Below are 25,164 nucleotides of genomic sequence, written 5' to 3'. Positions count from 1 at the left end.
AGATAAGGGAAACTCAGTCCCTGCAATGATACAAAAATAACCAAGTCAGTCAGCACAGAGTCAATTTTGTATTTAATTTCATTAAAATAGTTAAGTACAGAACGTTTACTGCACAAAACCATACGTGGCAAGTAGAATAACTTTTCTCACTATGGTAACACTCTACCTTTTCTGTAAATCTGCCACCCTTGCTTTGATATTTTTTTTTATTTTAGAATACTTTGGAAAAGGTTCATTACATTAAAAAGGCTTCACTATTTTATGTCAAGTAAACATGAATTAAGGCACTATCTTACTATAAAACACCAGCATCAACCTAAAGGGAATTAGTTGTCACTCTTCATCAGTGAAGCATTTTTACAGATACCATCACACCAACCATCACCATATCATCTACTCTGCCTCATCATACTCATTCTTTTCTCAGTTCCCTAAACATCCAAAACCAACAGAATTAACTACAAACAAACTAACTAGCACTGTTACATGGGCCATGTGCATTTTCTGCTGGTGTATCCTGAGAGAGCTCCTTTCTGAGAACCTTCCCACAGTGTGTACAGGCAAACGGTCTCTCTCCCATTTGCATCTTCAGGTGCATCTTCAGCTGGTGATTGTGGGAGAACCTCTTCTCACACTGGGGGCAGCTGTAGGATGTCTCCCCTGTGTGGACCCTCTGGTGCCTCTTCAGCTTGGACGAGTGGGAGAAACTGGCCCGGCACAGGTGGCAGGCGAACGGTTTCTCCTCCGTGTGAATCTTCTGGTGGATCTCCACCTGTTTGGGGAAACTGAAGGCTTTCCCACAGAATGAACATGGGAAGCGCTTCTCTTTGCCACAGGATCTACTGATAGCGTTACTACTACTGTCATTTGTAAATGGGCTGGTGCTGCCATTTAGTGTTGAGGCACTGGCATTGTCTGAGGTCTGGTTTAACAGGAGACTGTGAGGAGGATGAAGGCCAGGGAGTGTCTGTGTTGTCGCAGGGTCCATGTTCCAGTTGATAGATCCTATAGAAGGCAGGCTGAAGGCAGCACCTGTTAGGGGGTTAACCTGAGGCGCCATCAGTCTTTCTGAATCACAACTATAGGAGCAGGACAGAGCATCGCTAGCCGAATCTGTCTCTGTTCGTTCCTGCTGCATACGAACCTGGCCTCCCCGTCAGTGCAGACCAAATCTACGCCTCGCACTGGTCTCATCCTTTCTCTTGTCATGGAGACTAAATTTGGTTGTTTTGTGTTCAACTGTCTGTTTCTGGTTGTGGTTAACAGTGTTCTTCCCCAGCCCAGAGTTGAAGACGCTGTCCCATCCACTGACCTCCACTATTTTGTCTCTGGTCCTGGCCTGCTCAGTGATGTTGTCCGAGGGGCCCTTGGCTGCACCGGTCTGGGAAGCCAAAATGGCCACCCAGTCGCCTCTGTTAGCCTCCAGCCATCCACCTGCAGGAAGATTTTAGACTTTAAAAGCATTGCAGAGAAAACTCTACATATGTATTTTTTGTAAATGAACTGCTCTAGTTCATACATTGTGTTTTTGTAAGTAAACATAAGATGCTGTAGGCTACATGTATTTCTCCCTTACCTTGCTCCCCCATCTTTAGTCTACACAGCAGATCATTGCTCTCCGGTCCGTCTTCTATTGTCTCCTCTTTGACCAGCAACAGATCAGGCATCCCATCCACAATGTCTACTGACTGTAAGAGAAACAGAGTGAGAGGATGTTGGATCAAGAAATCTGATATGAGCACCCTGCTATGGAGCATCTTCTGATTTGAGGGATTGCTATGAGTACTATACACTATTTAATTGTTTGATAATTCAAAGGCATTGTCCCACACTTAAGACCAAATTAATCCAAGACCTGGGCCCGTATCCACAAAGAGTCTCAAGTCCCCACCTGTCTACATGGTCTTATTTATTGTTATCTGAAAGGGAAAACTGATCCTAGATCAGCACTCCTACTTTGGAGAGACTTTGTGGATACGGGCACTAACCTAATACCATACAGACAGTAGTTCAGTGGGCTCACCTCAGTGAGACTGTGTGTGGTCCTGTGCTGCTCAGCTGGTTCCTCTGTGGGTTCAGGAGGAGGTGTAGTCTGGTTTTCCTCCATGACCATGGTCCCCTCAGGGTTCCCCAGACCGTCCGCAAACCCCTCCTCCACCAGCAGCACCTCTGGACCCTCCTCTTCCTGGAAAAGACAGGTGATACAGATTACAGACATACACTCCCTCAGGTACGTACACACAGATAATAAACACACTTTCAACAGTTTTTAACCATCCCCACTACATGAGTCCTGTACTGTAGTTACAGAATTACATCATTGTTGTTAAACACATCATGGTGGACATAAATATGTTGAGGGTAAAGATGTCAGCTACGATAAGTCAAGTCATCATCAGACAAACCTGACTAAACTATTGACATGTACAGTAGGTGTTTGTTAGTGCGTGGGTATGTGTAGTTATATTTATTAAGTGTATATTGGTTATAAAGCGTGAGATCAGATGTGATGTATATTAAAGAGAGTCAATGAAAGTCTTAAAATAAAGTTCAATTTTGTGTTTATTAAACATGAACAAGTTTTAAAACCACACAAACTGCATACATTTTCTCATTAAAAGTGTCTTGGCAAAAATTCAGTAGTGTAATGAAAGTAATGAAATAAGCATTTGTGAACATCATATAGCCTACACAGTACAAACAAAATATGTAAGACTTTTTAGGCTTATATACGCCTTATAAATCACACAATGTCTGGATGCAAAATTTTACCCAGGAAGATTTAACACTAAAATCTGTTACTCATTATTCCAAATGCATCTGTGGATCTTTTCTACTAACAACCAATGAAAATTAATCTTTGTCTTTAATGCAGGGTTTGTCTAAACGTCAAAAGCGATCAAGTGGAATGTTTACTTTCTATGTTATAGTGGAATGATTTTTCTGCTGGTGTATCCTGAGGTAGCTCCTTTCTGAGAACCTCTTCCTGCAGTATGTACAGGCGAACGGCCTCTCTCCCGTGTGGACCTTCAGGTGCATCTTCAGGTTGCCAGACTGGGCGAAACGCATGTGACACTGGGGGCAGCTGTAGGGTTTCTCCCCTGTGTGGACCCTCTGGTGCCTCTTCAAGTTGCCAGCCTCAGCGAATCGCATGTGACAATGGGTACAGCTGAAGGGTTTCTCCCCTGTGTGGACCCTCTGGTGGATCTCCACCTTCTGGAGGCAGCTGAAGCCTTTGTTACAGAACATGCAGAGGAACCGTTTCACTTTACTACCGCCTGATGTTGGTCCCCCTCCCTGAGCCTTGGCCTTTTGAACCTTTGAGTTCAATACCTGATCGGAAGGCCCCATAGACGTGGACACTGGTTCGTGATCCCTGAGTGTGTGTAAAGGGGAGTGGGTCGTGACATCTGGATTTGTCTCTAAGCTTTCCCTGTAATCTAAGAAATCTCTGCCTTGTGAATGTCCTTCTCCTAAGTGAGTCTCATTCCATATCAAAGGAGCATCGCCCTCCACTTTCACAGTCACCTCATCTACGGCAATAACCTCCTCTTTCTTATCTAGAGGCCCTTCAGAGTATAGACTACTACTGTACTGGTTCCAGTCCCCTCTAGACAGATCAGTCTGTGTCTCTAAACCCAAGGTCATTTTGCCAGGGTCCATCTCTGTAGTGTAAGAACAAGACGGATAATTGACAGTCTCTAACGCGTCAACTGAGTCCTGATGGGAATGAACCGTCCTCGGGCTACCATGAAGAAAATACTCTGAGCCGGAAGCAGGAGGACAGCCCAGTCTTTCTGGGTCTGATCTGTGGTCCGATCCTGTGTGTAACAGCCTTCGTGATACAGTTAAAGTCTCGGTGTCTGTCTCTGACTTGAGGACGGCCTTCGGTGTTCCACTGACCTCCGTAATGCTGCGTCGGGTCCTGGGCTGGGGCGTGGTGGCGAGGACGTCCATAGCTACAGGGGGTGCCATTCCAGCCGCTGCTCCAGTCTGGATGTCTCTGCTGTGTTGTGGGTCGTCTCCTTCAGTCCTCTCCTGCTTGACCAGAGACGATCCTCCAGGACCTGCAGCCTCTGCATCTGCAGACTGACAAAAGAAATTAGGTTATCGGTACATGAGTTTAATTGTTATTATCTTCCCTGATTATTATCCAATGTCGTCAGGAAGTCACACAAGCTCCCATATGGCAGATAAATAAGGATGACCATGTAAGCAAATGAATGGCTATGGGGAGCCTTTCTGAAATAAACGAGCCACATTTGATGTACTTTCATTTTGAATGTTACACTATGACACTGACCTCTATCCCAATAACATGTTGGGTTGAGGTTCCACTCCCCTCATCTATGGGTTGGTCATCTCTCCACACATTGGGTCCCGCTGGCTTCACAATGCTCCTGTGGCCTACAGTGAGATGTCCTTCACCTAAGAGAGTAATTAGGGGGAAAGTGGTGGTTAAGTACTGCCAATGCTCAATGTCTACAATTGGCAAGGATGTAAGGTAACACTTCTCAAATTATTGAAATACCATTTATTGATCAATGTATTGTGTTCCATGCATCACATTATTTTCATTGAGTAGATAATAGGAAATTCAGTAAATCAATATTCTGGTTAGAATATGATAGTGTCTTTGCACAAGTGCTTGCTATCCAAAAACGGACCAAGACCCAATTCTGGTTAACACATCTGCAGAAGGTAACGGAGCTATTAAATGAACGGCGACAGGTCGCGCAAACTCAGCCTTCTGGAAAATGTACCTCTTGCCATTCCTCTGTATCGATCGACGAACTTGACACTACTGGGACGACAGGCGGGGACGCGCTCTCGTATTGTCCTCTCTGCGCGCTCCCGTGCCACCTTCCAGTCCATTAGTTGTAGTTTCCTCCGCAACCCCCTGTTTTCTTTCTGGCTTTGAGAAATTTCCAAACGAAACACTGCATAGTCGTCGTCTACGAGTTTACAGATCTCTGCCACGGCTGCATTCGCTAGCACCTCCATAATGGAGGCTATTTGAGTGTGAAAAACCATACAGTTAGCCATTGTTAGCAACTAGCTAGCGTTACGTAGCTCTATCAACCAAGTCCTGTCTTCAGCGCGAATTAAAGACCACCTGCGATAATTATGTGATGCTGTGCAGTTAAAATAGTCATATTTTGAGTTCCATTATGTTAATAAACGTCTAAATAACAACAAAAACGCTAACGTGGAAATTAGAAAAAATGCCAAATTACTGTTCACTTCCGTTTTCTACTTCTTCTTTGGTATCATAGTTTTTATGCATGCCGCCACCTACTGTGTGATCGATCACGCTACATTTTGTGATACAAAAATAAAAAACTGGGAAAAGGGAGGGGGGAAAAAACACCAACTAACCCTACACCTATATACCACTATTTCATTAAACAAATAAAAATCACCTCACAATTCCACAACTTTAATGGTTTGGGAGAATGGGACTCTTTCGTTCAACAGACCTTGTAACTCTTCTCCAGTAAAACCTGGTAAACCCAAGTACTTAGCAGTTGCCACCACAACATATATTTTCTGTGATTTACGTTCCATTTCTGTGGTACAGTTGATAACCATGTCAATGAATGCTAAGAAGCCAACCTTACTGAAGCACAAATTCATATCACTCTGTATTGGCCAAGGCCCTTGATCCTTCATCCTCTGCTCTCCCTGGCAACCTCAACCTGTCTCTTGCAACAGGCACTTCTGATCCCCAGCAACATGAGCACCCCCACTTTTCAACCTATACTACACATTCCTTTGTCCCTTGCCCTCCTGCACACATTTCCATTTTGGAATCTCACCCCTAAACACTGCTGCAACATGACCATAAGCTTGGCATCTGAAACACCTTAGTGGGTTTGGCGCAAAAGCTGTCACGGGATAACCGACATATCCCAACATGACTATCAGGAAAAGACTGCTTCAAAACTCAAAAAGGACAGACAGTTTCTTCTCAGTTTCACGGCGCTCGCCAGTGGGAATCTTCAATTTTAGTTGCACCACCCCAGTAATCACTCCTTTCAAAGGCTAGTCACATGTCTTGTCCCTAGGCACTTAACACAAAGAAACACAGACAGAACAAACAGAAAACCATCACAAGTCCATTTCGAGCTACCATCACCAATTTAACAGTTCCCAACTTATTTTTACCCAGCCTGAGACTACATATGGGTCAACCAAAAGGCAGGGATACACTTTCTCCAAAAATGTCACTCCCACTGGGCCCAAATCATCCTTTGCATGACCATCGGGGCGAAGCTTGCACTCGGAGGTCTTCACACCTGCCACCAGAGGTAATTCATCTTCACTCTTGTCAGGTAAAATTCCTGAGCCATCAGACAGCAGAATACGGTTTATACTTGGCACCATTCATCCTCAACACACATCTTCCCATTGCACTTCTCTCTTCTACTTATTCCTTGCGGTCCATAACCACGTCTCTCTGTTTACGACGCTCATGCCGCGCCATCATCCGCTGTACTGCTTGCAGCACACACACTGATGGCCTTTGTCCAATACCCACCTTCTGTTCCTTAGCCCAATCTATCTCTGGCCTCTCCATGCTCCCAAAACTTGCAACAGTTGTCAGTCAGGTTTCCTCCTCGTCATCCATCTTTAACTTCTTCTGTGGTTTTAATGGTGGATTACATCCTAAAAAGGTGTATTGACGCCAACAACTGGACGGGGTTGAAAAAACAATGTAAATAGTAAATTCATACGTGGTGTAGACAAACTTAATCTACACAACTAAAAATATTAAATTTACAATACTCCCAATTCTTCTGTCCTTCAAAGCTCCATATCTCCCTTAGGCTCTGGGGCCTAAGCGGGTGGTACGGCTCGTGACAATAGTCCATGCAACTCTTCCGCTGAGAGGTCTTCCAGACCCAGGAACCAAAAAACAAGTCTGTGTCATGTGAGCATACCGCATAGCTAGATGCTCAACTGAGGGACTTAGTAATACATTTAAAAAACTCTTACCCCAGGACACTTCACAGGATGATAATAAAATAATCAGCTAAAGAATCGTTCCCCTGCATACATCTCAAGTCACAATTTCTCCCTGTTGTGGACACTCCTATGTCTAAGGTAACTCAGAAAGGAGAAGCTCTTCTAACACAGCTTACACTTGAAGGGCCTCTCCTTGATGTGAACGGTCTGGTGCTTTGTCACAGTTCACTTTAGAAAAGTGCTTCCCACACGTGGGGCAGGTGTAAGGCTTGTCTGCGTGCGTCCTAAAGCTCGCCCTCCCACGTTGTGACCCAATGACACCAGAGGAGGTAGAAGCAGGAGCCACCACAGTAACTAAGAAGGTTAGTCTTTTAGCTCCATCTTGCCATTGTTTGGGTGTTGTTGGGATTGTGTGTTGTGTTATAGGCTAGGTACCTCTCGTGGTGAACACCCACCCTGACCCTGTCTGTATTGGTGGGGTAACCATGAGGTAACTGAGGAAGGCTAGACCCAGGTCCAGGTCTTCTATGAATCCAGTCACCAGGCATTAGACAAGATCCTGAAGGAGAAGACAGACTTGCTGAAAGACTCCCACCAGGGTAGTCTCCCACCACTCTGTGTGAAGTCTGAAGCCCAGGGTGACCTGCTCTGTTCATCATGGATACTGTGGTGTTTGTTTGTTCATATCACAGGAACAGGAGGGTCTATTTCTAGCGAACTGTTACTGTAGGACCTAAGCCTTCAGAGGGACCAACAATCTTCCAATAGCCTACATGGTATCTTCTGTAGTCGGACCATTCAAGTTATAGCGAAGGAAGAGCCATGCATTTTGGTGACATAATGAATGAATCAAACAGCCCTGGCCACGCTTCGGGCTGCCACTTACAGAGACAGAACCAGCAGACACAAATGTAACACACAGCAGGAAATAATGCGACCAGCAAAACAAAAACCACTGTTTACACAACCTACGGTAGCCTAACACCACTATCACACCATCACCAACAGCGACAACAATAGTGACACATCAAAGGTGACAGGCTCGTGGTGCTGAAAGGACAGCGACCATAATACATGCACACTCCATGGCTGAAAGAGAGCGCCGTTTTGGTCAAACACATCGATACGGCAGACAGACAGCATCAAATAGTGTTAAAGAATAAGCAGCCATTCACAAAAACATTCAAATCAATCTATATATTCTCTGAAGGCTTAGAAGGCCCTCAAGATTCCCAGGATGACATGCTCTGCTTATCATGGACACTGTGGTGTTTGTATCATAGGAACAGGAGGGTCTATCTCTTTCAATCCCAGGCTCTGCTTCATCCCTGCACTGAGACTGTGAAGAGAAGGGTCTGGGCAGCAGACTGGATCCCTGACTGGAGCCTCGGTCTCTCTGATGACCACCAGGACTGAGGTTGTTCAGTCCCCCTGTCCACTGGTTTTGCTCTGTGTGGTGATGGAGTCTCTGTATCTCGTAGTTCGGTCCTGGTTCCTACTCGGGAAGGAACAGCGATGACTCCTGATCCGGGGCCAGGTTTTGTGATCAGCCGCTTCAGAGATCCTGTCACTGCCCTAAAAACAAATTGTACAGAAGAGCATATAAAGGTTAAGTTTTTGCTGAACATGACATATATAACATGTTAACCACAGTAAGGCCCATCTCTAACAATGTGATTCAAGTACCTAACAATATGGAGTCATTGGAGTTTATTATAAAAATTGTCCATATGTGTTGATTCAAGAATTAAGTATAATGTTTTGGTTTGACTGAGATAAGGGAAATTCAGTCCCTGCAATGATACAAAAATAACTAAGTCAGGCAGCACAGAGTCAATTTTGTATTTAATTTGAACAAAATGGTCATACATTCACGTAACCTGGTGTACAGTAATTTTATTGTACAAAACAATACATGATAAGTAGAATAACTTCTCAGTATGGTAACACTTGACCTTTTCTGTAAATCTCGCTTTGATCAAAAACATTTTAGAATAGTTTTTGAAAAGATTCAACATTACACACATCTTCACTACTTTATGTCAAGTAAACAGAAATTAAGGCACTATCATTTCCTCATTTTAAAACACCAGCATCAAACACCATGATAAGGATGTCACTTTCATCAGTGAAGTATTTTTAGACACCATCACACCAACCATCACCATATCACCTACTCTGCCTCATCCTACTCATTCTTTCCTCAGTTCACCTCATCCAGTTCCCCACTCAATCCCAAACAACAGAATTAACTAAAACTAAATAGCACTACAGTGCCTTCAGAAAGTATTCACACCCCTCAAATTTTTCCACATTGTTGTGTTACAAAGTGGGATTAAAATGGATTTGTCATTTTTTGTCAATGATTTACTAAAAATATATATATTGAAAACACTAATATACTGTTTCTACATTATATAAGTATTCAACCCCCTGGGTCGATACATGTTAGAATCATGTTTGGCAGTGATTACAGCTGTGAGTTTTTCTGGGTAAGTCTAAGAGATTTCCACACCTGGACTGTGCAACATTTGTCCATTATTCTTTTAAAAAAATCTTCAAGCTCTGTCAAATTGGTTGTTGATCATTGCTAGACAACCATTTTCAGGTCTTGCCATAGTTTTGACTTATCTGCTTAAATCTAACTCGGCCACTCAGGAACATTCATTGTCTTCTTGGCAAGCAACTCCAGTGTAGATTTGGCCTTGTGTTTTAGGTTATTGTCCTGCTGAAAGGTGAATTCATCTCCCAGTGTCTCGTGGAAAGCAGACTGAACCAGGTTTTCTAGGATTTTGCCTGTGCTTAGCTCCATTCCTTTTCTTTTTTATCCTGAAAAACTCCCCGTTCCTTAACAATTACAAGCATACCCATAACATGATGTAGCCAGAACTATGCTTGAAAATATAGAGAGTGGTACTCAGTAATGTGTTTTATTGGATTTGCCCCAAACATAACTTTTTGTCCGGAAAACTAAATGTTAATTGCTTTGTCAAGTTTTTTGCAAACAGGATGTATGTTTTGGAATGTTTAGGCTTCCTTCTTTTCACTCTGTCAATTAGGTTAGTATTGTGGAGTAACTACAATGTTGTTGATCCATCCTCAGTTTTATCATATCACATTCATTAAACTCTAACTATTTTAAAGTCCCCATTGGCCCCATGGTGAAATCCCAGAGTGGTTTCCTTCCTCTCTGGCAACTAAGTTAGGAAGGACGCCTGTATCTTTGTAGTGGCTGGGTGTATTGATACATCATCCAAAGTGTAAATAATAACTTAACAATGCTCAAAGAGATATTCAATGTCTGCTTTTTTTATTTGTACCCATAAACCAATAGGTGTCGTTCTTTGCGAGGCATTGGAAAACCTCCCTGGTCTTTGTCGTTAAATCTGTGTTTGAAATTCATTGCTCGATTGAAGGACCTTAAATATAATTGTATGTGTGGGGTAGAGATGAGGTAGTCATAAAAAAATATATGTTAAATACAATCTTTGCACACAGTGAGTCCATGCAACTTATGAGACTTGTTAAGCACATTTGTACTCCTGACCTTATTTAGGCTTGCCATAACAAAGAGGTTGAATACTTACTCAAGACATTTCAGATTTTAATTTTTTATTAATTTGTAAACAGTCATCTATAAAATAGCCTCCAACACTCTACTCAACAAATTGGATGCAGCTTATCACAGTGCCATCCGTTTTGTCACCAAAGCCCCATATATTACCCACCACTGCGACCTGTACGCTCTCGTTGGCTGGCCATCGCTCCATACTCGTCGCCAAACCCACTGGCTCCAGGTCATCTACAAGTCTCTGCTAGGTAAAGCCCCACCTTATCTCAGCTCACTGGTCACCATAGAAGCACCCACCCGTAGCACGCACTCCAGCCGGTATATCTCACTGGTCACCCCCAAAGCCAATTCCTCCTTTGGCCGCCTCTCCTTCCAGTTCTCTGCTGACAATGACTGGAACGAACTGCAAAATTCTCTGAAGCTGGAGACTCTTACCTCCCTCACTAGCTTTAAGCACCAGCTATCAGAGCAGATCACAGATCACTGCACCTGTACATAGCTCATCTGTAATTAGCCCATCCAATCTACCTCATACCATACTGTATATATTTATCTTGCTCCTTTGCACCCCAGTATCTCTACTTGCACATTCATCTTTTGTACATCCTACCATTCCAGTGTTTAATTGCTATATTGTAATTACTTCGCCACCATGGCCTATTTATTGCCTTACCTCTCTTATCCTACCTCATTTGCACATGCTGTGTATAGATTTTTCTACTGTATTTTTGATTGTATGTTTGTTTATTCCATGTGTAACTCTGTGTTGTTGTATGTGTCAAACTGCATTTCTTTATCTTGGCCAGGTCGCAGTTGCAAATGAGAACTTGTTCTCAACTAGCCTACCTGGTTAAATAAAGGTGAAAAAAGAAAGAAAAATACCCCCTCGGTTTTCAAATCACGTAGAGGGCTTGGGCTGTTGCACGATAGCAAGCAAAGCCCATGTAAGTCAATTTATAACATTCCATCATTGGTTACTCTGAGAGTTCCCCATATTGACATCGGTTGCGGCCTCAGGCCCTATGGTACTGAGTTACAGTTCATATGAGGAAATAAGTCCATTGAAATGTATTAGGCCCTAGTCTATGGATTTCACATGTTTGGGAATGTAGATATGCATCTGTTGGTCACAGATACCTTTAAAAAAAAAATGGGCCTCACAATGGGCCTCAGGATTTTGTGACAGTATTTTTGTGCATTCAATTTGCCATAGATAAAATGCAATTGTGTTTGTTGCCTGCCCATACCATAACACCATGGGGAACTCTGTTCATAACGTTGTCAACAGCAAAGCGCTATGTGAGCTAAACATTTTTTATTTTATTTAATATATACATTTTTTTAATTTCTTAAAGTAAACTTTTTGGAAAGTACTAATGTTACGGTCACCACTACAACAAAAAAAGACCTAGTCATGTAATTTTGTCCTTTAAACAATTAAATAAAATACTGTAGAATTCCATTTATTCCTATGGAAGAGTGCCAATATGGCCGAATATTGGCTTCAAAGCCTCTCCATGGCCAAAACATAGCATCAGCAAGTCAGGGTTTATGTACATCATTGACCGGGACTGACAATTTTTTTCAATGGTAAAAGGCCTGATAGAACTATCTTCATTTATCCACCATCTTTGGCAAGAGATGATGTAGAGGGGCTAATGAGTTTGGCAGACGCTAATGGGATGATATGGATAGTGGTGGTGCAGAGATGGCAGGAGCAGTGGAACTGCTAAGAGACAATAAGGGTAGGCATCTATTCCAAGTAGGCTACAGAGTAAAGTTGGGGAGGACAGCAGGAAGAGACAGAAGAGTGGAGGCCATCTTTATAAGGCACAGCCGGCTGACTAAGACATTAAGGGCTCTATTGCTCATTGGCAATTTCGACTTGTAAAAATTGGAGCTCTGCTATTTTCCAACCCTTGTGCCAGGGTTGGTAATTCACCTGTCCAACATCAACTCGCTAGTGCTGAGAAGGAAGGGATGGAAATATTTTAGGTTTGTCCTTAAAAATGTGTGCCAAACTGGTCTTAGTGGTAAAGCCAGTAGAGGCACACAGTAGCCTAATCAGTGGCATATCAATGTTTTATTAAAATTTCAACTTTGAGAGCAGCAAAACCTTCAACAGACATGCCACTTTTCTGTATATTGGAAGTTATTTTTGTCCAGCTTCTGTGAAAAGTTTGGACTCATGTCACTGGGTAGTACGTAGGAGTTGTCCTTAATCAGACACTTTTTTTATTCTATGCATAGACGTAGGAAGTAGCACCCCTACTTTCCGCGGCTATGCTTAAATGTGTATTAAAGTAGTCAAAAGTGTTGTATTTGGTCCCATATTCCTAGCACACAATGACTACATCAAGCTTGTGACTCGACAAACTTGTTGGATGCATTTGCATTTTGTTTTGGTTGTTGGTGGTATTTATGATATTTATGCCTCTTAACTTTCTCACATTATTCATGATTCATTCATGATTATCCGTAATTATGGTAGCATCCACATTAATGTATAAGTGTTCAGAAACATATTCTTATTTACAATAAAAGTTATTCCGAAAAGACACTACATTATTTACCATTCATTTCAATTGGGCACAACAATCTGTCTGTCGCCTCAAATTAAACATTTGATCTCAAATCCAAAATGCTAGAGTATAAAGCCAAATTAAAAGTTTTAGCTTTACTGTCCAAATAATTACGTAGGGGAGTGTACGTCACCATGTCACTGTCAGAGGGGTTGGGTTAAATGCAGAAGACACATTTCAGTAGAAGGCATTCAGTTGTACAACTGACTAGGTATCCCCCTTTCCCTTTTGTCTACAGTCCTTTGCCTCAAGCTGTTTGCAGTAAATGGCCTATAATCTACCTTCAGGTTGTGTGATGACTGAAGTGAAATATTAAACATGAACTAAAGTGAACCTGTACTTGATATTCCAGACTGACTGGTCTCTACAAACTGTGTCAGATTGTATGACTTGTTTACTTCTGTTTAGGAGGGTTATCAACCTCATACCCCTCATTGACCCTTTGTTAACATGTCATTTGAAAAAGGCTTGTAAATACCTGTTTTTGGAGAGACAGTAAACCTAGCATAGGACCAGGGGCGCAACTTTCACTGGGGACGCGGGAGATCCCCCGCATTCTGACATTGCATTTTTGTCCCGTCCCCCCCGTTTTATAATTGCACTGTGATACAAAACGCAGCGCCGGTGTGCGTTAGGACCATGTGGACATCTCAGAGCGGTCGGGCAGGCTGTGTAGAGGCAAAGCTTCTGAAAGGCTGGCGTATAGGACCAGGACGGGAGAGATGATCAGAGGCAGCTTTGCGCTTTTTCTCAGAGTTGTAAAAGTAAGCAGAGAAGAAACTGGCTACTCTTTAGTTGACTGATCTTGCTGGCAAGGTATGCTGTTTGACAGGGGGAAAGTATTTATTCCCAGTGCTGAGCTAGTAGTGTAACTGACATGTTACGTTAGCCAACGTTTCATCCCCACTCGACTGAAATTAATGAACTACTAGCAGCTAGTTAGCTAGCTAGTAGCTATCACAGCCAGTTCAGCTCTAGCTAGCTATCTGTCAGGTAGCAGTATTTAACGGCTGTTGTGTGTATGGAAATATTTTGTAGCCTTTGTTTTGTCCCATTTCAACATTAGTAAATTTGATGTACCATAAGCTAGAGCTAGCCAAAAGTTGGCTAACGCTAGCTAGCTAGCTCACTAACTTTAGCTATTATTTTTGCCTCAATCACACTAGACCTGAATCAAATGATGAACCAGCAGCCAAACGATTAAAGACCGATATATTCGGATGTTTCTTCAGTGTAATGTGTTTTTATTAGTCAGTATAGCAATTTAACGTTATTGATCTGTCAGTTTCCCTAGCTAATTCCCTACTTTTCACACTGACACGGTATAAACAGCTCTACAGGCTTCACTGTCATGGTGCACAGTCATTACACAACACTATACTCATCATGTTTCTTAGCAGGATAAGATGGTGACAGGTGTCCCAGCAGGGTCAGACAGCCAGGGAAGACCAGTCTACGGAGCTCAGGTGAATTTTGCAGTATATTATAACAACCACTGAATGGATAAGACGTTCCATCTTGAGTTGATGGGTAGGCTACAGTTTGGGATCTGGGAATAATGGTAATTTCAATTATTGAACCATTGATTCTATTCTTGGATGTATATATGCACACCAAGGTAATTCTTTATCATGCCTCATCTGCACAGGGTCAGATGGTGACCAGTGAAGACCAGTCTGTGATGGTACTAAGGTGAATTTTTGCTGATGCAACACTATTCTCTCTGTGCAGCAAACACTAGACAACGCAACATGTAAAGTGTTGGTTTCGTGAGTTGAAATAAAAGATCCCAGAAATGTTCCATACACACAAAAAGTGTATTTCTCTCAAATTGTGTGCACAAATTTGTTTACATCCCTGTTAGTGAGCATTTCTCTTTTGGCAAGATAAAGCATCCACCTGACAGGTGTGGCATATCAAGAAGCTGATTAAACAGCTTGATCAGTACACAGGTGCACCTTGTGCTGGGGGCAATAAAAAGTCACTCTAAAAATGTGCAGTTTTGTCACACAACACAAAGCCACAGATGCCTCAAGTTTTGAGGGAGCGTGCAATTGGCATGCTGATTGCAGGAATGCCCACCAGAGCTGATCAAATCAAATTGTATTCGTCACATGCGCCGAATACAACAGGTGTACACCTTACCGTGAAATACTTACTTACAAACCCTTAACCAACAATGCAGTTCAATAAATAGAGTTAAGAAAAGGCAACCGAGGCAATATACAGGGGGTACCGAGTCAATTTGCGGGGGTACGGGTTAGTCGAGGTAATTTGAACATGTAGATTGGGGTAAAGTGACTATGCCAGGTCTCTGACCTCCTCCCTATAGGCTGTCTCATTGTTGTTGGTGATCAGGCCTACCACTGTTGTGTCGTCAGCAAACTTAATGAGGGTGTTGGAGTTGTGCTTGGCCACGCAGTCGTGGGTGAACAAGGAGTACAGGAGGGGACTAAGCACGCACCCCTGAGGTGCCCCAGTGTTGAGGATCAGCATTGCAGATGTATTGTTGCCTACCCTTGCCACATGGGTGCTGCCCATCAGGAAGTCCAGGATCCAGTTGCAGAGGGAGGTGTTTAGTCCCAGAGTCCTGAGCTTTGTGGGCGCTATGGTGTTGAACGCTAACCTTTTGGTCAATGAACAACATTCTTATATAGGTGTTCCTTTTGTCCAGGTGGTAAAAGACAGTATGGAGTGCGATTGCGTCATCTGTGGATCTGTTGGGGCAGTATGCGAATTGGAGTGGGTCTAGAGTTTCCTGGAGGATGGTGTTGTTTATGTGAGCCATGACCAGCCTTTCAAAGCACTTCTTGGCTACCGACGTGAGTGCTATGGGGCGGTAATCATTTAGGCAGGTTACCTTAGCTTTCTTGGGCACAGGGTCTATGGTGGTCTGCTTGAAACATGTAGATATTACAGACTCGGTCAGAGAGAGGTTGAAAACGTCAATGAATACACTTGCCAGTAGGTCCACGGATGCTTCGAGTACATGTCCTGGTAATCCGTCTGACCCGCGGCTTTTTGAATGTAGACCCGTTTAAAGGTCTTCCTCACATTGGCTATGGAGAGAGCGTGATCACACAGTCGTCTGGAACAGCTGGTGCTCTCATGCATGCTTCAGTGTTGCTTGCCTCGAAGCGAGCATAAAAGGTGTTGAGCTCGTCTGGTATGCGCGCGTCACTGGGCAGCTCGCGGCTGGGTTTCACTTTGTAATCCATAATAGTTTGAAAGACCTGCCACATCCGACCAGCGTCAGAGCCTGTGTAGTAGGATTCAATCTTAGTCCTGTATTGATGCTTTACCTGTTTGATGGTTCGTCTGAGGGCATAGCGGGATTTCTTATATGCATCCGGATTAGTGTTCCGCTCCTTGAAAGCGGCAGCTCTAGCCTTTAGGTCAGTGCCGGATGTTGCCTGTAATCCATGGCTTCTGTTTGGGATATGTACGTACGATCACTGTGGGGATGGTGTCACCAGAGGAAAGGAAAATCCAGCCAACTGTATATTATCTGTGTCGTCGTTCAGACACAACTCTGTAAAACATAAGATATTACAGTTTAATGTCCCGTTGGTATGATAGTCTTGAGCGGAGATCATCCAGTTTATTTTCCTGTGATTGCACGTTGGCCAATAGAACAGATGGTAGAGGCAGGTTACACACTCGCCAACTAATTCTCACAAGGCACCCCGATCTCCGCCCCCTGTATTTCCGTATTTTCTTCACGCGAATGACAGGGATTTGGGACTGGTCTCGGAGAAGCAGTATATCCTTTGCGTCGGACTCATTAAAGAAAAGATCTGAGTCCAGATGGAGGTGAGTAATCGCTGTTCTGATATCCAGAAGCTCTTTTCGGTCCTAAGCGACGGTAGCAGCAACATTATGGACAAAATAAGTTACAAACAACGCAAAAAAACACACAAAATAGCACAGTTGGTTAGGAGCCCGTAAAACGGCAGCCATCCCCTCAGGTGCCATTCTATCAATATTTCCATAGAATCTCATGTTCATTTCTCTACCATAAGCCGCCTCCAACGTTGTTTTAGAGAATTTGGCAGTATGTCCAACTGGCCTCACAACCGCAGACCATGTGTAACCACACCAGCCCAGGACCTCCACATTTGGCTTCTTCTCCTGCGGGATCGTCTGAGACCAGCCACCCGGACAGCTGATGAAACTGAGGAGTAATTCTGTCTGTAATTGTTATGGGATTTTTATGAATAAATGACAAAAATATGTATACATTTGACTTAGATGTTACTGTATGAATGAATCTTATTATAATCATAATGTTGAATGTAATGTGTTCCTTGTTAGAAAAAATGGGTTTATCTTCAGACAGGCTTGAATGATGTGTCTACACAGGGAGGGGAAAGACCTTGGGTTGGTTGCAGATAGTTTAACAGGTGGCAGACAGTAATGAGAACGCTAACTATACTGCCATTGTATCCTAGAGGAGGATGGACATTAAAACCTATGACATAATCTTTATTATATAACCTGATGTAAATTGTATTATGATTAGTACTCTCGAGAATAAACGCTATTGATTGATTGATTTTGAGACTGGTCTCTGTCCATTTAATGCTGATAAGTATCTTACAAATTCTTATGTATGGGCAGAGTGTTTTAATTGAATTGGTTGATAAACATATAGGAATTAAATTCCTTTAACAGTAATAAAGCCTTTTTTTTCTGGGAAAAACAAACTCTGATTGGTTGGGCCTGGCTAGCAAGTGGGTGTGCCTGTGCCCTCCCAGGCCCTCCCTTGGCTGCTCCCCTGCTCAGTCATGTAAAATCCATAGATTAGGGCCTAATTAATTAATTTCATGGATTGATTTCCTCATATGAACCGTAACTCAGGTAAACCGTTGAAATTGTTGCATGTTGTGTTTATTTTTGTTCACTATATTTTTAGGCAGGCTGACAAAGCTTAGTTGATTTCCAATCTGTATCAAGGGTTGATAGAGGCTTTTCCCGATGACACAAAACATGTAAAACAAAAATGTGAGGAAGACCTGGGAGACTATTGATGACAATGAATGGATACAAATATGTTTGAATGCCCAGTCATGTTCATATAATCTCAGACATAAACTACTGCAGTTTAAGACCATCCATAGAACATCCTATATGCCAGTAAAACTGAATATCATGCACTCAGAAATGTAATTCCACTGCTGGAGACGTAAAACACAAAAGGGGACATATTTGCATATGTTATGCTCTTGTGAAGGCTGGCTGAATTCTGGAAAAGAGTATGTTCTTTAATCTCAGCATTTCTACAGATTCTCCTTTCTACCTGTTTTTTGTTGTTGTTTGTAAATATTGATACAGGAGACTTATCAGAAGAAACTGTGTAACCTAGCATTTATAGCAGCAAAGACATCCATTGCCCTTAATTGGAAGGTTGGTTATCCTCCCACAATGTCACAATGATGGCAGAAATGTCAAGTTATGTATCACTTGATTTATTACAAGTTTAAAGGTATACTGTGCAACATTTGTAAATTCTGGATGCCTTTTATGGAATAATGTACGACAAAAGAAGTCTGTATTGAAAACAATCCCAAGTCAGGGGGGATGCCTATGCCTATTTAGGCAATCCCTAGATGCTGGGCTGCTCAGTTCTGGGGGTCTGCCTTACTGTTGGTTGTCACTCTGGCCTTGGCCTAACACACCTGTAACCAATAATGAATGTTTCACTAAGATCCTAAAGCTGAGTGGGGTGTGTTGGGCTGTGGACCCCTAGGGGCAGATTGGGGAGATCCAGCTATATTGTGTGCATGTAAAAAGAGCTCTACAGTACTATTATGCCTATGATATGAATTACAGTGTCCTCCATAATTCTTAGGACAGTAAAGCATTTCTTCTTCTTTTGGCTCTATATTCAAATTGTGGATTTGAACTCAAACAAGGATTGATGAAGTCAAAGTGCAGAATGTCAGCTTTAATTTGAGGGTATTTTCATCCATATCGGGTATACCATTTAGAAATTACAGCACTTTATTTTTACATAGAGCCACCATTTTAAAGGAGCAAAAGTTTTGGGACAAATGTACTTATGTGTATTAAAGTTAAGTTTTTGGTCCCACATTCATAGCACGCAATGACTAAATAAAGCTTGTGACTATACACATTTGTTGGATGCATTTGCTGTTTGTTTTGGTTGTGTTCAGAAATGTTTTTGCCCAATGGAAATGAATGGTACATAATATATTGTGTCATTTTGGAGTCACTTTTATTGTAAATAAGAATAGAATATGTTTATAAACCCTTCTACATTAATGTGGATGCTACAATGATTACGGATAATCGTGAATGAATCGTGAATAATAATTAGTGAGAAAGTTAGACGCACAAATATCACAAATATCATACCACAAAACATACTAACCTCTCACCATTACAATAATAGGAGAGGTGTATGAAATGTGTGCGTCTATAACTTTCTCATTCATCATTATTCACAATCATGGTAGCATCCACATTAATGTAGAAGTTTAGAAAAATATTATATTCTTATTAGATTGTGTAGAAATGCAGGAAATTAGCTTCAGATGCCCCCAAACATTTCTAAGACAGTTGACTATTTACCTTACTGAGGTGATGTAAATAAGAATAAAGTAATTATATTGTATTGTATTTTACTCTGTTCTTGCTAACGCACTTATTTCTAAACAAGTCTGCTCTCAGATTAAAAGATAACGATAGTACCGTTTTTCATTTAGCCACACCCTATGAGCTATGACTCCACCCAATAACATCCTTTCTCGTCAGTGTAAACGGAAATGTAAAGTGACCAAGAACAATTACCACGTTAGCGTTTTTATTGTTGTTATTTAGACGTTTATTAAAACCCTGGAACTCAAACTATGACTCATTAAACTGCACAGCATCACATACTTACCCCCAGGTAGTGTTTAATTCGCGTTGAGAACAGGACTTGGTTGATAGATGTTATCTAGGTAACGTTAGCTACCTAGCTGCTAACAATGGCTAACTGTATGGTTTTTCACACTGAAATAGCCTCCATTATGGAGGTGCTAGCGAATGCAGCCGTGGCTGACATCTGTAAACTCGTAGACGACGACTATGCAGTGTTTCGTTTGGAAATTTCTCAAAGCCAGAAAGAAAACCGGGCATTGCGGAGGAAACTACAGCTACTCGAACTGAAGGTGGCAAGGGAGCGCGTCCTCGCCAGTCGCCCCAGTAGTGTCAAGATCCTCGACCGATACAGAGGAATGGCAAGAGGTACATTTAGCAGAAGGCCAAGGCTGAGCGGCCTGTCGCTGTTCAAATATAGCTAAGTGCCTGTCGCCCGGTTCCCCTCTGCACATGTGTTCAGATGTGTTACCCAGAATTGGGTCATGGTCAGTTTTTGGATAATGTGCAGTAATTCCCCTCATTACTTAACTATATTGCACAAAGACGCAATCTCATATTATAACCAGATAATTGATTTACTGCATTCCTATTATTTACTCAATGAAAACAACAGGATGCATGGAACATAATCAGTCTATAAATAGTATATCAGTAAATTATTCAAATTGTTACCTTATATCCTTGTCAATTCTAGACATTTGTCAACTGTCTATAGTGTACAGTATAGCATTAACTAATATAGCTAACCTAACCACCTCTTTTACCCCAATCACTCTCTCGGGTGAAGGACAGCTCACTGGAGGCCACAGGAGCTTTGTGAAGCCAGTGGGACACAATACATGGATAGATGACCAACCAGATACTGTTGATGAGGGGAGTGGAACCTCAATCCAGCACGTTATCGTGATAGAGGTTAGTGTAATAGTGTTACATTAAAATTACAGTATATCAAATGTGACCAGTTTATTTCAGAAAGGTACCCATCAGCTATTAATTTGCTTACATCCTAATTGTTCTGCCATAGGAGAGCTTGTGAGACTTCCCTACAACAATGTTATTCAATGCTTGTGTCAGTCTGCAGATGCAGAGGATCCAGGTCATGGGGTCAAGCAGCACAGGTCTGAAGGAGAGGGCCCAAGGCAAAGCGGAGACATCCAGACTGGAGTGGCTGGTGCGCCCTATGAAACCATGGAGGACCCCACCACCTCTGCGCCCCAGCCCAGGACCCGACTCAGCATCACGGAGGTCAGTGGAAGGCCCGACGCCGTCCTCAAGTCAGAGACAGACACCAAGCCTTTAACTGTAACACAAAGGCTCTTACACAGAGGATCTGACCACATATCAGACCCAGAGAGACTGGGGCAGGGGCCACTGAGCTGTCCTCCTGCTTCAGGCTCAGAGTATTTACCGGTATTTCACCAGAGCCAGAGGATGGTTCATTCCCGTGGGGATGGCTATGGTGACGCATTAGACACTGGCGGTGATGATCCATCTTGTTCTTACACTACAGAGATGGGCCCTGGCAACATGCCTTTGGGTTTAGAGACACAGACTGATCTGTCTAAAGGGGACTGGAACCAGTATAGTAGTAGTCTACACTCTGAAGGCTGCCTAGATAAGAAAGGGGAGGTTATAGTCATAGATGAGGTGACTGTGAAAATGGAGGGCGACGCTCCTCTGACATGGAATGCAGACAAGACTCACTTAGGAGAAGGACACTCTCAGGGAAACACCAGGGACTTTTTAGAGACAAAAATAAATGTCGCGACCCACTCCCATTTGCACGCGTTCAGGGATCGCGACTCAGTGTCCACATCGATGGCACCATCCAATTCACAAGGCCGCATCCTCTTTGATCAGGTACTGAACTCAAACGACAGGGCTGGAGCCCAGGCTCAGGGAGTGGGAGCCACATCAGGCAATAGTAAAGAGAAACGGTTCTTCTGCATGTTCTGTAACAAAGGCTTCAGCTGCCCCCAGAAGGTGGAGATCCACCAGAGGGTCCACACAGGGGGGAAGCCCTTCAGCTGTACCCAGTGTCAAATGCGCTTCGCCCAGGCTCGTGGCCTGAAGAGGCACCAGAGGGTCCACACAGGGGTGAAACCCTACAGCTGCCCCCAGTGTGAGAAGAGGTTCTCCCGCCAGGACCATCTGAAGATGCACCTGAAGGTCCACACAGGAGAGAAGCCGTTTGCCTGTATGCACTGTGGGAAGAGGTTCTCAGAGAGGAGATACCTCAGGATACACCAGCAGAAAAATCATTCCACTGGATAGCTTAGAACAAACCCTGCATTAAAGACGAAGATTAATTTTTATTGTTGTCAGCACAAACGATCCACAGATGCATTTGGAATAACGAGAGTTAAGCCCAGTTCAGATGCAACAGCCGACATGAGACAAGATAAAACTAGCTAGTTTTAGAATGTTATGTTGTACAACAGCTGACTAAAGAGGAGGCATTCAGATCAAGAAGACGAGACGTGCAGTTGAGACCGTTTCGACGGTAATGGTGCCTCTACAATGACATGATGCAACAAAGTTGCCACTTGTTGTAGCAAGTGAGCGTCATGAAATACATGCACCAGAAACAGGGTACACCTTGGGCCCGACTTAGGAATTTATGCCTTTCCTACGCACTTCTCAGTATTTGGTATTCAGACTTACCTTATTCAGTCACATAATGCTCTCTGCAGGTGTGGCTACCTTGCGTGCTCTGAATACATTTCATTCAACTGCTGAAAACCCTCCTCTTGCTGGCTAACAGATTTTCTCGTGGAGTTTTTATTCAATGGGGTTTTCAGCACATTCATCTTACATTACATTTTTTGGGGCGTTTAGAAGACACTCTTATCCAGAGCGACTTACAGTAAGTAGTTAGCATACATTTTCATACTTTTTCTTACTGGTCCCCAGTGGGAATCAAACCCACAACTGTGGCGTGCCATGCTCTACCAACTGAGCCACACAGGACCTTTTTTTGCTTAAGCCATCCCTTTAAATACGGTGTCACTTTTGAATTAGAATTATATCGGCAGACTCAATAGAATACATCGAGAGAACGAGGTCAGAATATAGGGATCATTGAAAGAAAGCCATCTATGCATATTCGTCTCTGTTTTTGCACCAACTGGTAGATTTAAAAATACTCTGAATTTGTAGGCACATTTTTGGGTTAGGAAAGTATGTATGAATAAAAATAAACGGTTTGGACAGCCTTTATGCAGAAAATATATTGATGAATAAAAAATAGTGGTTTGATTCATCCTGAAATTTGTCATATTCAAGTTCAACCCATAAAATATTGGAAGGTGGAAAAAAGTGTACAATAGGGATTGAACAGTAATCCTATAAATCTACCCTAATTTCTTACTAATCGTGAAACTATATGACAACATTCCAGTCATCATGAACCGTGCACCAGGTTCCAGGTTTAAACTGCTACGTGTGGTCTGAGTTCCATAATGATTCAAATAGGCTACATGTCCCAAATTATTGCACAACGTTAGCCTAATATGATCCACTATTGCTAGCGACTCTCTGGAACAATTTACAAGGATGTGACAGAGGAAAGAAAGGTAAACGGAATGGAATGATGCGAAAATAAATGTACGTGGGTATTACTGAAGGTGGCTCCCGATAGTGGCTAATATTAAACATGATACAAATTGTAAAATAAAACGTGGAAAAGCCTGGGCATATAATCAAAACCTTCATACATCAACTCGGCAGGTTCAGCCCCACAGAAGCCTATAGTTTGGGTCTCCAAATTTCATCCACGCAAATTATGAGGGCACACAATTAATATTCGGATTAACGGCGGCGCTATTTATATCTTATTTCACTGTGGAAAAGGGGCCTCAATACATGTCATGTTGATATGATTTTCGGTTTGCTTCCATATGGCTGGTTTCACATTTTCCTCCGGGGATCATAAGGAAAAATAATCTAAAACAATTGCCATGTGTATTTACAATCCCCTTCTCCAAACGGATTACTCATTTACCTAGCTTTTACCAATAGCTCTTATCAATTTATAAATTACAGTGCATGGAAAATGCTGTTATTTCTATCAGAAAAAAATTAAGTAGATACTTTTTCCACTTGGAATATGGCAGGTTGGCTTGACCTTGTGCATGGTTAAAAGTGAATTACGTTCCATTTACGCACGCTTAAATTGGGTCAGAATCGAGGCCATAGTAACTTGTCAGATAGGCTAGCTATGTGCTTAGCTAGCTCCTTAAGACCGTCGTGTCTCATTTTATGTATCTGAACTGAGTTTAACAGATTTCGGTGTTGAATATTCCTGGGTGGAATATTGCATCCAGACATTGTGGGATATACAGTTGCTAGTGAAAGTCTACACACCCCTTGCACAGTCTTCACATTTTGCTGTCTTCAAATTAAATCTAAAAAGGGATGACATGAGTTTCTTTCCTACCCATCTACACAACCTACTCCACATTTTCAAAGTGAAATAAAAATTATAGATCATTTTCCAAATGTATAAAATATTGAAAAACGACCATGTCTTGATTGCGTATGTCTTCACAACCCAGAGTTAATACTTGGTGGAAGCACTTTTGGCAGCCAGTACAGCTGTGAATCATTTTGAATAAGATTCTACCAACTTTGCACAATTCTTAGGGCCACATATATCCATTGTGTTTGTCAAAATTGCTCAAGCTCAGTAAATTTGGTTGGGAATCATTGACGGCGAGCAATATTCAAACCGTGTCTCTGATTTTCAAGCAAATTAGTTCAGGACTGAGACTGGACTACTCAGGAATACTCAACACCTCTTGGAAAGCTATTCTTCTGTGTCTTTGGCATTAAATGTGTATGATTGTCCTGCTGAACAATAAAACACTATACCAGAGTTAGGTTTTCAGAAGACTGACGGGGATTTCCTCTAACCTTTAACCTGGGCTTTGCTCCTTTCATATTTCTTTTGATCCTGACAAAGTCTCCAGTTCCTGCCGGTGACCAGCATACCCATAACATAATGCTGCCACACTATGTTCTATAATCTTTCTTTCACTTTGAAAATGTGGAGTAGATTGTGTAGATCAGAAGGAAAAACGTTCAATTTAATACTGTATGTATACACTGCAAGAGGTGGGTAGACTTCACCAGGCAATTTATAAGGCATATGTTAGC

At 42.4% G+C, this 25,164-nt stretch overlaps 3 protein-coding genes across 4 annotated transcripts in view; 1 reads left to right on the top strand and 2 right to left on the bottom strand.

The window, feature by feature from the left end:
• Nucleotides 1–25,164, bottom strand: part of LOC120052924 (zinc finger protein 606-like) — an 86,588-nt gene that overhangs the window by 12,541 nt on the left and 48,883 nt on the right. The window lies entirely within an intron of this gene.
• Nucleotides 56–5,248, bottom strand: LOC120052954 (transcription factor Ken-like). 2 transcript variants are annotated; one of them, XM_039000198.1, is made up of 6 exons: nt 4,764–5,248; nt 4,304–4,428; nt 3,904–4,089; nt 2,024–2,185; nt 1,577–1,688; nt 56–1,434 (listed from the first exon to the last, which is right to left on the bottom strand). In XM_039000198.1, the coding sequence occupies exons 1-6, from the start codon at nt 5,044–5,046 to the stop codon at nt 1,157–1,159; spliced, it is 1,146 nt and encodes a 381-aa protein (XP_038856126.1). In that variant the 5' UTR covers nt 5,047–5,248; the 3' UTR covers nt 56–1,156. The 2 variants fall into 2 exon arrangements, with proteins under 2 accessions (XP_038856126.1, XP_038856124.1); XM_039000196.1 differs by lacking the exons at nt 56–1,434; nt 1,577–1,688; nt 2,024–2,185 and having other exon boundaries at nt 2,551–4,089.
• LOC120052971 (zinc finger protein 879-like) lies at nt 20,189–22,894 on the top strand. Its single transcript, XM_039000219.1, has 3 exons — nt 20,189–20,373; nt 20,795–20,919; nt 21,082–22,894. Exons 1-3 carry the CDS (start codon nt 20,364–20,366, stop codon nt 22,279–22,281), a joined length of 1,335 nt encoding a protein of 444 aa, XP_038856147.1. The 5' UTR covers nt 20,189–20,363; the 3' UTR covers nt 22,282–22,894.

Source organism: Salvelinus namaycush, chromosome 8 (genome assembly GCF_016432855.1).
Source record: "Salvelinus namaycush isolate Seneca chromosome 8, SaNama_1.0, whole genome shotgun sequence".
Taxonomy (NCBI): domain Eukaryota; kingdom Metazoa; phylum Chordata; class Actinopteri; order Salmoniformes; family Salmonidae; genus Salvelinus; species Salvelinus namaycush.
This window is presented reverse-complemented; position numbering and strand designations above follow the sequence as displayed.